General features: G+C 39.6%; 1 protein-coding gene across 1 annotated transcript; it reads left to right on the top strand.

The window, feature by feature from the left end:
- The first annotated feature begins 6,275 nt into the window (after positions 1-6,275).
- LOC149612272 (uncharacterized) lies at positions 6,276-8,109 on the top strand. The gene is made up of 2 exons (XM_089858498.1): positions 6,276-6,323; positions 6,735-8,109. The coding sequence occupies exon 2, from the start codon at positions 7,021-7,023 to the stop codon at positions 8,107-8,109; it is 1,089 nt and encodes a 362-aa protein (XP_089714624.1). The 5' UTR covers positions 6,276-6,323; positions 6,735-7,020.
- The last annotated feature ends 3,881 nt before the right edge of the window (positions 8,110-11,990 follow it).

The following is an 11,990-nucleotide window of genomic DNA, read 5'->3' as shown; positions in this document are numbered from 1 at the left end:
TCGACAGTCAATGCGACGTAAGACTCAGCGCGCTTGGTTTTAAAATCGCTCATGATCACCTCGCGTACATCGCTTTCCCTAAGTACCGGAAAATCATCAAAATCAGTGTCCTCAATTCTTTTCCATAGAGACGGTCTGCGAAGTATATGTTCGCGCTCTATTAGTTCCTTCAGCGGATTTGCGTTCGTCGAAACTGCCACCATTCTTTCGACGGCGTCTTCCCATGCCCCTTTAAGATGTAAGTCTGGATGGTACGCATTAATCAGGGCGGCTGCAATTTGAAGAAGTTCCGGTACTACTGGTATAATAGGCACTTGTATTCTACTTTGGAACAAACGGAATATATTCTGCAAATGACCATTTTTAACTTCAACCGGCCATCTGACGTAGGTTACCTGTCGGGAACGATTAACTTCTTGGGTCTTTACTTGCTTCTCGCCTTTAGACAGGAACGACGGCATTTGTAGGTCAACACCCTATTCTGTGAGTAAGCTGTTGGAGTCTCGGGAACCTCGGTCCGCCAGTACGACGTAACCAACTTGAAAAAAGGACTTTAGTTCTTCTCTCTTTTTGATAGCATGGATTAATATTCGAGCGTCATTATTGCGGCCATTAGCAAAGTATGGTCCAATTATATCCAGGATGTAACCAGTAAATGTAACCATAAGCATTGGCTTGAGGATATGCTGGCCTTTATGCAAGCAAAATGATTTTTGAAGAACAGTATAGTATTTGGATCTTCCAACCTTAATATAGGTACCATCTACAATAGTAATGAGGGAATAAGGCTTGTTTCTGGCAAAGAGGGTTACTGCCGCCTTTGATTGGTGGTTAGTTAGCACATTTTCTCGTGATATATGTTGAAGGCCAAAGTGACTCGGCACGAAACGCTCCACTAAACCCCTAATGCACGCCGCCACAAACGAAGCAAGTCTTTGAATGTGGCCTGATAAAACTTTGTTTTATGGTAATGGTGTTTGATGCCGTATGACTACGTGTTACTTGCGAAACCGGCTGCTCTTGTGACATCGTTGGTACTGCTTCTTCAAAACCCGCCTGCCTTTGTACTTGAGATGTTGGTTGAATTGGTACTAGCAAAGGTGGTACGTCTGGTACTTGCGACGTGAATGGTTCTGGTACTTGTGAAGCGAATGGTTCTGGTACTCGTAACGCGGATGGTTCTTGTACTCGTGACGCGGATGGTTCTGGTACTTGTGACGCGGATGGTTCTGGTACTCGTGACGCGGATGGTTCTGGTACTCGTGACGCGGATGGTTCTGGTACTCGTGACGCGGATGGTTCTGGTACTCGTGACGCGGATGGTTCTGGTACTCGTGACGCGGATGGTTCTGGTCCCAGCAAACTCCCTCCCCAATCACATTCCCCTTGATAGTTTTTTATACATGGCTAAGTATTTAGATTTTAGCTTTTACGAATGATCTTACGAGCTTCCTTTATCACAAAACGTATTTCTTTTCGAATGTGGAGATGGCTCCGAACAAATGCTACGCGTGTAATCGGAAGGTTAACAATACTACAAGTAGACGTATAGGTACTCGCGCTGTAGCTAATTTCGCGCGTTTTCTCCGTTTCACTTAGGACTTATTAAAACTTGCAATTAACGGAACAACGACAAAGATTTGTTTAAAATGCGCCGGATTATCGAGAAAGTTTCAAACGTTCTTAAATACTTCCAAATCGTCCTTCTGTAGCGGTCATGGCTCTTCGACATCATAGCCCTCGCCTACACCAACAAAACCGGTAAACCAGGTACCAGAACCATCCACGTCACAAGTACCAGAATCATTTGCTTCACAAGTACCAGAATCATTCGCTTCACAAGTACCAGAATCATTCGCTTCACAAGTACCAGAACCATCCGCTTCACGAGTACCAGAACCATCCGCGTCACGAGTCCCAGAACCATCCGCGTCACGAGTACCAGAACCATCCGCGTCACGAGTACCAGAACCATCCACGTCACGAGTACCAGAACAATCCGCGTCACGAGTCCCAGAGCCATCCGCGTCACGAGACCCAGAACCATCCGCGTCACGAGTACCAGAACCATCCGCGTCACGAGTACCAGAACCATTCGCTTCACAAGTACCAGAACCATTCACGTCGCAAGTACCAGACGTACCACCTTTGCTAGTACCAATTCAAAAAACATCACAAGTACAAAGGCAGGCGGGTTTTGTAGAAGCAGTACCAAAGATGTCACAAGAACAGCCGGTTTCGCAAGTAACACGTAGTCATACGGCATCAAACACCATTACCATAAAACAAAGTTTTATCAGGCCACATTCAAAGACTTGCTTCATTTTTGGCGGCGTACATCAGGGGTTTAGTGGAGCGTTTCGTGCCGAGTCACTTTGGCCTTCAACATATATCACGAGAAAATGTGCTAACTAACCACCAATCAAAGGCGGCAGTAACCCTCTTTGCCAGAAACAAGCCTTATTCCCTCATTACTATTGTAGATGGTACCTATATTAAGGTTGGAAGATCCAAAGACTATACTGTTCTTCAAAAATCATTTTGCGTGCATAGGCCAGCATATCCTCAAGCCAATGCTTATGGTTACAACTACTGGTTACATCCAGGATATAATTGGACCATACTTTGCTAATGGCCGCAATAATGACGCTCGAATATTAAACCATGCTATCAAAAATAGAGAAGAACTAAAGTCCTTTTTTCAAGTTGGTTACGTCGTACTGGCGGACCGAGGTTTCCGAGACTCCAATAGCTTACTCACAGAATAGGGTGTTGACCTACAAATGCCGTCGTTCCTGTCTAAAGGCGAGAAGCAAGTAAAGACCCAAGAAGTTAATCGTTCCCGACAGGTAACCTACGTCAGATGGCCGGTTGAAGTTAGAAATGGTCATTTGCAGAATATATTCCGTTTGTTCCAAAGTAGAATACAAGTGCCTATTATACCAGAAGTACCGGAACTTCTTCAAATTGCTGCCGCCCTGATGAATGTGTACCATCCAGACTTACATCTTAAAGGGGCATGGGAAGACGCCGTCGAAAGAATGGTGGCAGTTTCGACGAACGCAAATCCGCTGAAGGAACTAGTAGAGCGCGAACATATACTTCGCAGACCGTCTCTATGGAAAAGAATTGAGGACACTGATTTTGATGATTTTCCGGTACTTAGGGAAAGCGATGTACGCGAGGTGATCATGAGCGATTTTAAAACCAAGCGCGCTGAGTCTTACGTCGCATTGACTGTCGAGAAATCGGGCTCTTTCAACATCGACGCTTCCAAACTTGAACATGATTTAATCCGGATTCGTGTGCCTAGTCAGTTTTCCAGCTCAGTTGCTCATCAAGCCCTCATTCGATATGTACCCAACGGTAATGGTATTCATGCCATTCTAGGTTGGTACTGTACGTGCAAAGGTGGATGTTTGACGATAGGCGCTTGTGCTTATGTTAGTAGCGTAATCTGGTATCTCGGTTATCGCCGCCATGTCGATCGAGGCAGTTGGTACCAGTCAAAATTGCGTGTCGTGTGTGAAGATGCCTCTGAGCTGGAAGGGCTTCCCGACATATGCTAAACTGTTGAACAATGTAGAAACGTAAACTATTTGATTTGAAATAAAAAATTCTACTCCAGTATCCGTTTTTTGTATTATTTCTTTATGTTTAAGGTTACGTTTTACAAAACCAAAGACAATATGAGTCAACTAAATAGTCTGTGCAAAGCCCCTGAATGTCACTCGAACCGTTATGCAGCAGTGTACAAGAAGTCGAACACTTCTACAGGCGTTTGGACTATTTTTCGGGTGTTTTAGACCAAAATTCCAGTGATTTTATTTCGCTGTGGACGCTGTACCCTTTGCAGTTACAAGATATACCTTTCCCCACAATTTTCTTACAACTATTCTGTATAAGAATTTCGCAACTCCCAGTGTTTCGGTGAGGGGGAAGGCTGTCGTATCCGTGGCTAAAGTCCATAATTCCGCCTAAACATTACGGAGGAAATTTTTGTCGCCCCTCCATTTCCAGAATATTTTTTATTTAGTGTTCCTTTTTTGTGAAACACATCCCTTTACCATCCAATTTTCATATCATAGCAAGAAGTGGTCAAAACGGAGACAATAATTTTTATCATTACAGGCCCCAAGTGTCTACCGGTTGTTGCCGGTCTTCTTTGGAAAATTGTATTTCTCTCCGTTGGCTACTCTATGTATACTTGAGTTCTCACACCACCATGTTTGATCTTCGTCCATCCCACATGAACACCAGTCTGGTACTTCTCTGGCTTCCAACACCACCATCTTCTGCTCTTTGTCAATCCCACATTAACACCAGTCTGCACTTACACTGGCTTATAACACCACCATCCACTGGTCTTCCGTCTATTCCACATAGAGACCAATCTGTATCATTGGCTTCTACTCCATTATCATAGTTTGGTTTTAGGATATACGCGGCGATCAGCTAGGGTTACGAGAAACGTCTAGCCTCCCTAAGGTGGGATCGGCCACTAAAGGTTTTCGCAATTGCGCTTTTTCCCTACTGTTATAAGGGAAACGATTTCCATATATATATACCTAAATTTTAAAAGAATCGGGTAAGAGGGGTACGCTTCAATTTAAACGTCAATATTAGCAAAAATTGAGAAGATAATAGGTATAACTTTATTTTAAACGATTTAACTATTATTATTGTTAATTATTGAAGGTTAAAATAATTAAAAATAATTATATTTATTTAAATATTAAAGATAAACCTCTCGTGCAAAGAGAGAGATTAAATATTAAAGATAAACCTCTCGTGCAAAGAGAGAGATTAAACGGAGCCTCCGGGATGAACTAGGCCCATGCATGTCAAATTTTATGTGGGGAAATATCCAGTTTGTTAGGAAAAATATTTTCACCATAGATGGCGCTTATTTTTCCGTTGTGACAGGGGTCTTCCTTAAATTATCGTTGATATTTTAGGGGTCAGTCATAAAATTTTTATGATAGAGAATAGTTTCATCCTAAAATTAACGTAAATGTTTTTGGGGCTATTCACTTTTTACTGAATCTTTCGGTTAGATGGTATTGATGACAATAAAATAAATTATTTCAATTAAAATAATTCAGTAAGAGTTATAAAAACGAATACTTACAATCCGCGACCTTGTCCCAAATACTTAAGCAGTCGACAGGGTCACGGGGTTGAACTTTGTTTATTTTTCGGTCGTATCAGCGCCCCCAAACGGGAAAACACGGCGAACTATATTAGTTAAAAAAATATTCTCGCTTCACCACACGCATGGGCCTAGTTCATCCCGGAGGCTCCGGATTAAATCATTGCCTCCTATATCTACCAAGGCCCGTGCATGCGATATATTTCCTTCATTGCCTCCTATATCTATCAAGGCCGTGCATTGTGATATATTTCATTCATTGCCTCCTATATCTATCAAGGCCCGTGCATTGCGATATATTTTTCAAAACAACAACCAAAATGGGAAGCTCCTCTCAGAAACATAATAATTTATTTTCTCTGTATATGAAATGAAAATATGGATAATACTGCGCTCCTTCTTTAAGAGTATGAATCCTTGCCTGTCTAATAATATTTTACGTTGGAGTAATACGTTTTTAGCGAAGTCTGGAGAGGATAAACATAAGCGAGATTGTTTCGGAAAAAAAATACTGCTTCCACTAATGGGTTTATACTCCTTGTTAATATTATTATTCTTTGAAATGACTGTTTATATACTACTTAAGCTATACTACAACTGTATATAGAATAATCCTTGCTTTGGTGTTTGCAAGAAGAAAGCTAAGGTTAGATCAAATTTTATGCGTAATAGGCTTAGTGAACCAAAGAGTAAATAATTGAGACCTGAGGTGAAGTAAACTATGGTTTTGATTATCGCGTCTGTAAAGAAGAGACATTAACGGTTCAGAGTAAGCCGAAAGTTAAATACACGTTTAAATAATAAGGTTTAGATTTTATAATAGGAGAAAGCATCATTGTGGTAATTAAATCAGTGAAAGGGCTATTCGTAATCGGGTTGCGACTTCGGAGATTCATTCTTGTTAAGGTGCGCATTGACATTCATTGCTTTGGTGGTATTTAACGTTAACACTCATGGTGGCTTACTAAGAATATCGTTTAAGTGAAACGAGACAGTAGGGTTAGTCCCCCTATTATCGGACACTTTTTTAAAAAAATAATTTTTAATACGTCCGGGGAAAAAAGGAACACTGTAAGTGATCTAGATTTAAAGAGGGTGTCTCCATCTGCATGTTGAATATAAAAACAGAGACGCTGCGCCATGTCTGAGGAGGAAAGCGCGAACGAACCAGGTATCTAAATTTTTTGATTAATTAAAATCAATTGGGGGGACGGAAAAATTCATCCCCCTCATTTTTTAAACGTGTTTCAAAGTATTTAAACAGATGCCAATTATAAGTTATGTATATTGCTTTAAAGCCCGAATCATTTTCTATAAATTGCTACTTTAAGCCTTGGCTCAAGCTTTGTTTACATGAAAATACAGCGTAATTCATATCTAATGTAGAAAACCTATTATCGGACACCTCTAATGCAGGTGTTGTGTTAAGGAGCATATACTATGTACTATGTTTTGAGTTTATATTATGTTAACTTTTACTGCTTTTAAACACGTTTCAACAAGAAATACCTAACGTAGGCTTACAATAACAGAAGGGAATGGTTAATATTTAATAACTTAAAAATAACTATTACGAAATCAGCCCCGAAGCGCCGCCGCTTGCAGTGGAATGAAGATGATATGCTGAAAGCAGTTAGCGATGTGCAGAATGGGTCCAAAAGTGTGAGACAAGCTTCAAAACTTTATAACGTGCCCCGGCAGACCCTTCATGATAAAGCAACGATGAAAGCTCCGCTTCAGTCAAAACCAGGTCCTAATACGGTGTTATCGTATGAAGAAGAACGAGAACTCTGTGAGTGGGCCAAAAAATTACTTTAATTGGATATGGTCAAACGAAAGCTCAAATATCCAGTAAAGTAAAGGAGCTTATGAAAAAATCGAAAAGGAAGAACCCGTTCAAAGATGGAGTTCCAGGCAAGCACTGGTGGCAAGGATTTTTGAAAAGACATCCTGATGTTAAATTAAAAACCCCGGAACCACTTCAAATAGCTCGGGCACAATCCTGTACCAGCGCTAAGATGGACGAATGGTTTTTAAAATATCAGCGATTCATAATAATGATGAACATGTTGGAAGGAGCAGGAAATCGCGTGTGGAATGCGGATGAAACTGGGTTTACACTGTGCCCCAAAACTGGTAAAGTTCTAGCCGCAAGATCTCATAAAAACGTGCTTCAAATTACCGGAAACAATAAAACCCAAATTACTACGCTATGCGCAGCCTCTGCTTCTGGGGCTGTTATACCACCCTTTCACGTTTTTAGTGGAACCCGACTTCCATTTAATCCACTCGAAGGCGGTGTAGATGGGTCCCGCTTTGCATTATCTAAAAACGGATGGATGACAACAGAAATATTCCATGCATGGATCGTGAACCATTTTGCCAAGTCAATTCCGCCCGAAAGGCCTGTTGTTCTTCTTGTAGATGGGCATTCAAGCCACCTTAACGTGGATATTAGCACCTTTTGTCAAGAAAACTCCATCGAAATATTTTGTCTTCCTCCTCATGCGTCGCATATAACACAACCGCTGGATGTTTCGTTTTTTAAAAGCATAAAGAGCAGTTGGAAAGATGTTGTGCATGAGTTCATGACGAACAATCCAGGACAAATTCCAACAACAAGAAATTTTGCTAGGATTTTCCGACAGTGCTGGATGCGATCGATCAAATCTGAAGTAATTATAAATGGCTTCAGAGCCTCAGGTGTTTATCCAGTGAACCGTAAGGCCATAGACGAATCAAAACTCCAGCCTTCGCTCATCTTCAAGACAAATCCAACATGCGTGCCTTCAATTGATGTTGAACCTCAAGAAATAAATAGAAATCACTCATATTCAGAGACGAACGCGTTTCAAGTATTAAAAACGATGGAAGCCATGCTAGGCGACAAAATGGTATTGGAATTCCAAAAGATGCTCGAAGAAAACTACGACATTCCTTACCCTCTGTTTGATTAGTGGAAGATTCTCAAGATGGGAACTGCTGCAAATGGCACTCCAGTAATATTTGGCGCGGGAGATGCAGATCATTCCAAAACGATTGCAAATGAAGTGAATGTTGGAGCTTCTACTTCAAGAAAAGACTCGGAAGAGCCTGCACGTCCACAGCAGGAAATCTAGGCCTATCGAGCATGCAAAAGCAAAAACCAAACACTCCGCAACCATTAGAAGCTGAGTTTGGACATTGTATTATTGATATCTTCGAGGAAGATCGAATCAGCTCATCGAACAACGCCATAATGTATGAAAACCAGCCAGTTTCACCGGACCTGCAGCCAATTACAGATACCTCATCCTTTAGAGTCAACAACTCAACATGTGATATTCTTACTTATCCAGAAGTTTCCGTACCTGAAGACACCGAAAGTGCACTTGATATTGAGTTTGATAAATCTACTCATTTTGAAGGCCTTTTGAGTTTACCTCAAAGAAGGATATCACCGCATAAAACTAAACGGAAGGCGAATGAAATAATGCCTCAGCATTTAACCAGCGAAGAGTGCGTTTCCTATTTTCGTGAGAAAAAGGACAAAAAAGAAAAACTCCAGAAAGAATTGGAAGAGAGAAGACTTCTCCGGGAGAAAAAAAAACAAGAACGGTTGGAAATATTGGCTAAAAAGGCAGCGGAAAATAAAACCAAAATTCCTCGAGGAATGCGTTGCAAGTTGTGTAACAACTTGCACAGTAAACGAAGGAAAGGTGAAGCTTGGTACAAATGCGAAGTCTGTGAAAAATGCGTTTGTAAAAAATGCTCAAATGTTACCTGTGATATATTTTTCTATAGATGCCAAGAATGTGATAAATAGGTTACAAAAAGGCTGGTTACACACGGATGTACGAGTTGATATAAACCGTTACGTGTGAACTTCGCCTTAAAGTCATAAGAAACCTGTATTTCCTAGTCTTAGTGCAAATTTTAAAATAAAATATTTTATACAACATTATTAAGATCTAGACTCTAATTTCTGATTTAAAAAAATCGTTTTCTTGATGAGGCGAAACGGAAAGTTGCAGTTTTCACAGGCCCTATATTGAAAAAAAATTGCGTCCTAATTGGGGAACCATTATCCGATTCAGAGATCCCAGTGTCCGACTACGAAGACCCACTGTCCGATTCAGAGATCCCAGTGTCCGACTACGAAGACCCACTGTCCGATTCAGAGATCCTATTGTCCGACTACGAGGTCCCACTGTCCGATTCAGAGATCCAAGTGTCCGAATCAGAGGTATAGGCGTCCGATAAATGGACCATGGGTGTCCGAAACAACATCCAAATAGCCGATAATAGGGTACGATACTTGCCGAATAAAATCCATGATTGGGACAATATTACATCGTTCTTTTGGAATTATTTCTGTACCATTAGGTGCAGAAACGTTCAAAATATATATTTCGTAAATTTTTCAAAGGTTTCCTGTGATTTCCCAACATTTAACCATGATTTTTAAAAATGTGTCCGATAATAGGGGGACTAACCCTAGTGTTTAAACTGCTAACCAGTTGTAGATTCTAGGAGAGCGGTAGCTCTCTTAGATAAGACTTCATACTGACTTTAATGTATAAGAAAGGTTTTTTGATTGGATGTAACGTTTTTTGTATCGAATTAACTGTTTTGAAAAAATTCCTCAGAACTACAATTTGGACCCTAAATATAGGGTTAAAATTTCATAGAGGTCCATTTAATAGGTTATTTAATAAAAAATAAAGTTCCAACTGGTGGTTTTCATTTCCATAAAATTATTCACACCTTTTGATGGAAAACGGGAATTTTTCCCCTAGAAATAACATGGGAAATTTTTTGAAAAAAAAAAACATTCCGGATAATGCGGTGTTAGAAAAACTATACGTTTGTTAGACGTGAAAACGGTTTTAAATAGAAGGTACAACACCTAACGTTGCGCTAAGCGATTTTCAATGACTATAATTAAGTATAAGTATGTTAAATTTTAAATTTTCAAAACCATTCCAATCTGCGATATTTATGCAGTGTAAAGAGTCAGATTATGATGTTAGCACATTTAAACCTATTTGGTTCAATTTTCGTGGTGGTTGAAAAACAAGGAGACCTAGCTCTGTGTGAGCTAACAAGTTAAGTTGGAAAAGGTCCCCCACACTAATAAATTATGTAACCAACTGCCTTTAAGACAGCAAAAAAAGGTGATTTAACAATATTACCGACTGTTGGTAATTAAGCTAGATTACCGACTGCTGGTAATAAAGCTAGATTACCGACTGCTGGTAATAAAGCTAGATTACCGACTGCTGGTAATAAAGCTAGATTACCGACTGCTGGTAATAAAGCTAGATTACCGACTGCTGGTAATAAAGCTAGACTACTGACTAATGGTAAGTAAGCTAGATTACCGATAGCTGGTAATTAAGCTAAATTACCGACTGCTAGTAATTCAGCTAGATTTCATATCACCAAATTCAGTAATTAAAACTGCTTGAAAAGCGTTTACCTTGGAATATCCTTAATATTTTTTTGAATGTGTTTTAAAAATCTTGTTTTTAGACTCAGGACTGAACGATGCTATAAACCTTTTTCATCTTGAAATAGTTGTCGTATTTTGCGCCATATTAAATTGCCTGTCAGGCCTCGGCCAAACGGACTTCCATTCACAGCAATTACGGCTTCTAAAATTTTGGTGTCCTCCCTCTCTGAGTATTTTTTTCTGGAATCTCTGTGAAAATATAATGGTTTAATATTAGTATTTGGATTCCTCTTTTGGTACAATCTGGATAGTAAATTTACCCTTTATTCTCTTTCCATGTGGTTTTGCTTCTTTTTTTATCATTTTTCATTTTTGCGCCACGGTCTGTGCTTGAAGCAGTTTTCGTCCCCTTACCAAGATCTTTTATGACTTTTTCCATATCCACTTCCCCGTGTATCCTTTTCTCCACATGGTCTTTTGCTTTTACTTTGGTACATTCTTCCGTATCCTTGCTCTTAGATTCGTTAGGAACACCTCCTGTTTTGCTGTTTGGATTCATACTCCCATTTTTGGTTGATTCTTCGATTTCATTTTTCGTACCACTTTCCTCTATTTTTTGTAAAAAAACGGATTCAGTTTTCTGAACGACATGCTCTTTCGCTACCAAGAATGAGTATGAGACTGTTTAGTTAAGTTTTGGTTCTTTTAAAGGAATATTTGGCGGAGCTAAGTGAGGGATTTCCGGAAACGTTGTTTTTCCCCCACAGCTTTCCCCAAGATTTTATTTAAATATGGTGTTTTTCATACCACTATCCTCTACCATGTTTTTGATACAGCTTTGGGTTTTATGTATATTCTAGCTTATGAAATCGAGCTAGCTTATCATTGAAATAAGGGTTAAAGGAACAATAATACCATTTTAATTTTTTATCAACTATTTTTTAATCATATCATATAAAGGCTTGTACAAAATCTTAGAAAATAAAGCAGTATTTACATTTAAGGATGTTTTTTATTTCTCTTAAATTTTTTTTAAAAAATATTGAAGTTTGTAAGAAATGAAATAAATAGAAAACACATTTTAAAATTAGGAATATTCTTCATCGTCAGATTCTGTCTTCTTTCCTGAAAATAAATTGGAAAATGTAAATAGCGTGCTAAGTGTCTCAAATGTACTCTTACTTACTCTTCAAAGACTTTCACTCGTGTTCCGAGTCAACAAGGTCAGACGTACTATCTGAGCTCTTTTCCGATTCAGGCATATCTTCGGAATCTTCTTGATCCATTCTCGTGGTGCCTTCTTCGATGATTTTGCAATTGTCCCTCAGCTCGTCTAGCGTTTCACCGTGGTGAGTCTCCAACTCTTCACTATCCGAGTTCTCTTCAACGGATACCTGAGATGCA

Source organism: Phalangium opilio, unplaced genomic scaffold (genome assembly GCF_054372755.1).
Source record: "Phalangium opilio isolate 3A_F unplaced genomic scaffold, DU_Popi_V2 ptg000246l_1, whole genome shotgun sequence".
Taxonomy (NCBI): domain Eukaryota; kingdom Metazoa; phylum Arthropoda; class Arachnida; order Opiliones; family Phalangiidae; genus Phalangium; species Phalangium opilio.
Note: the sequence above shows the minus strand (reverse complement) of the source record. Positions and strands in the feature narration are given on the sequence as shown.

Excerpts from the sequence above, each read along its gene's own strand:
- LOC149612272 (XM_089858498.1), top strand. The coding sequence starts at position 7,021 with ATGAAAAAATCGAAAAGGAAGAACCCGTTCAAAGATGGAGTTCCAGGC.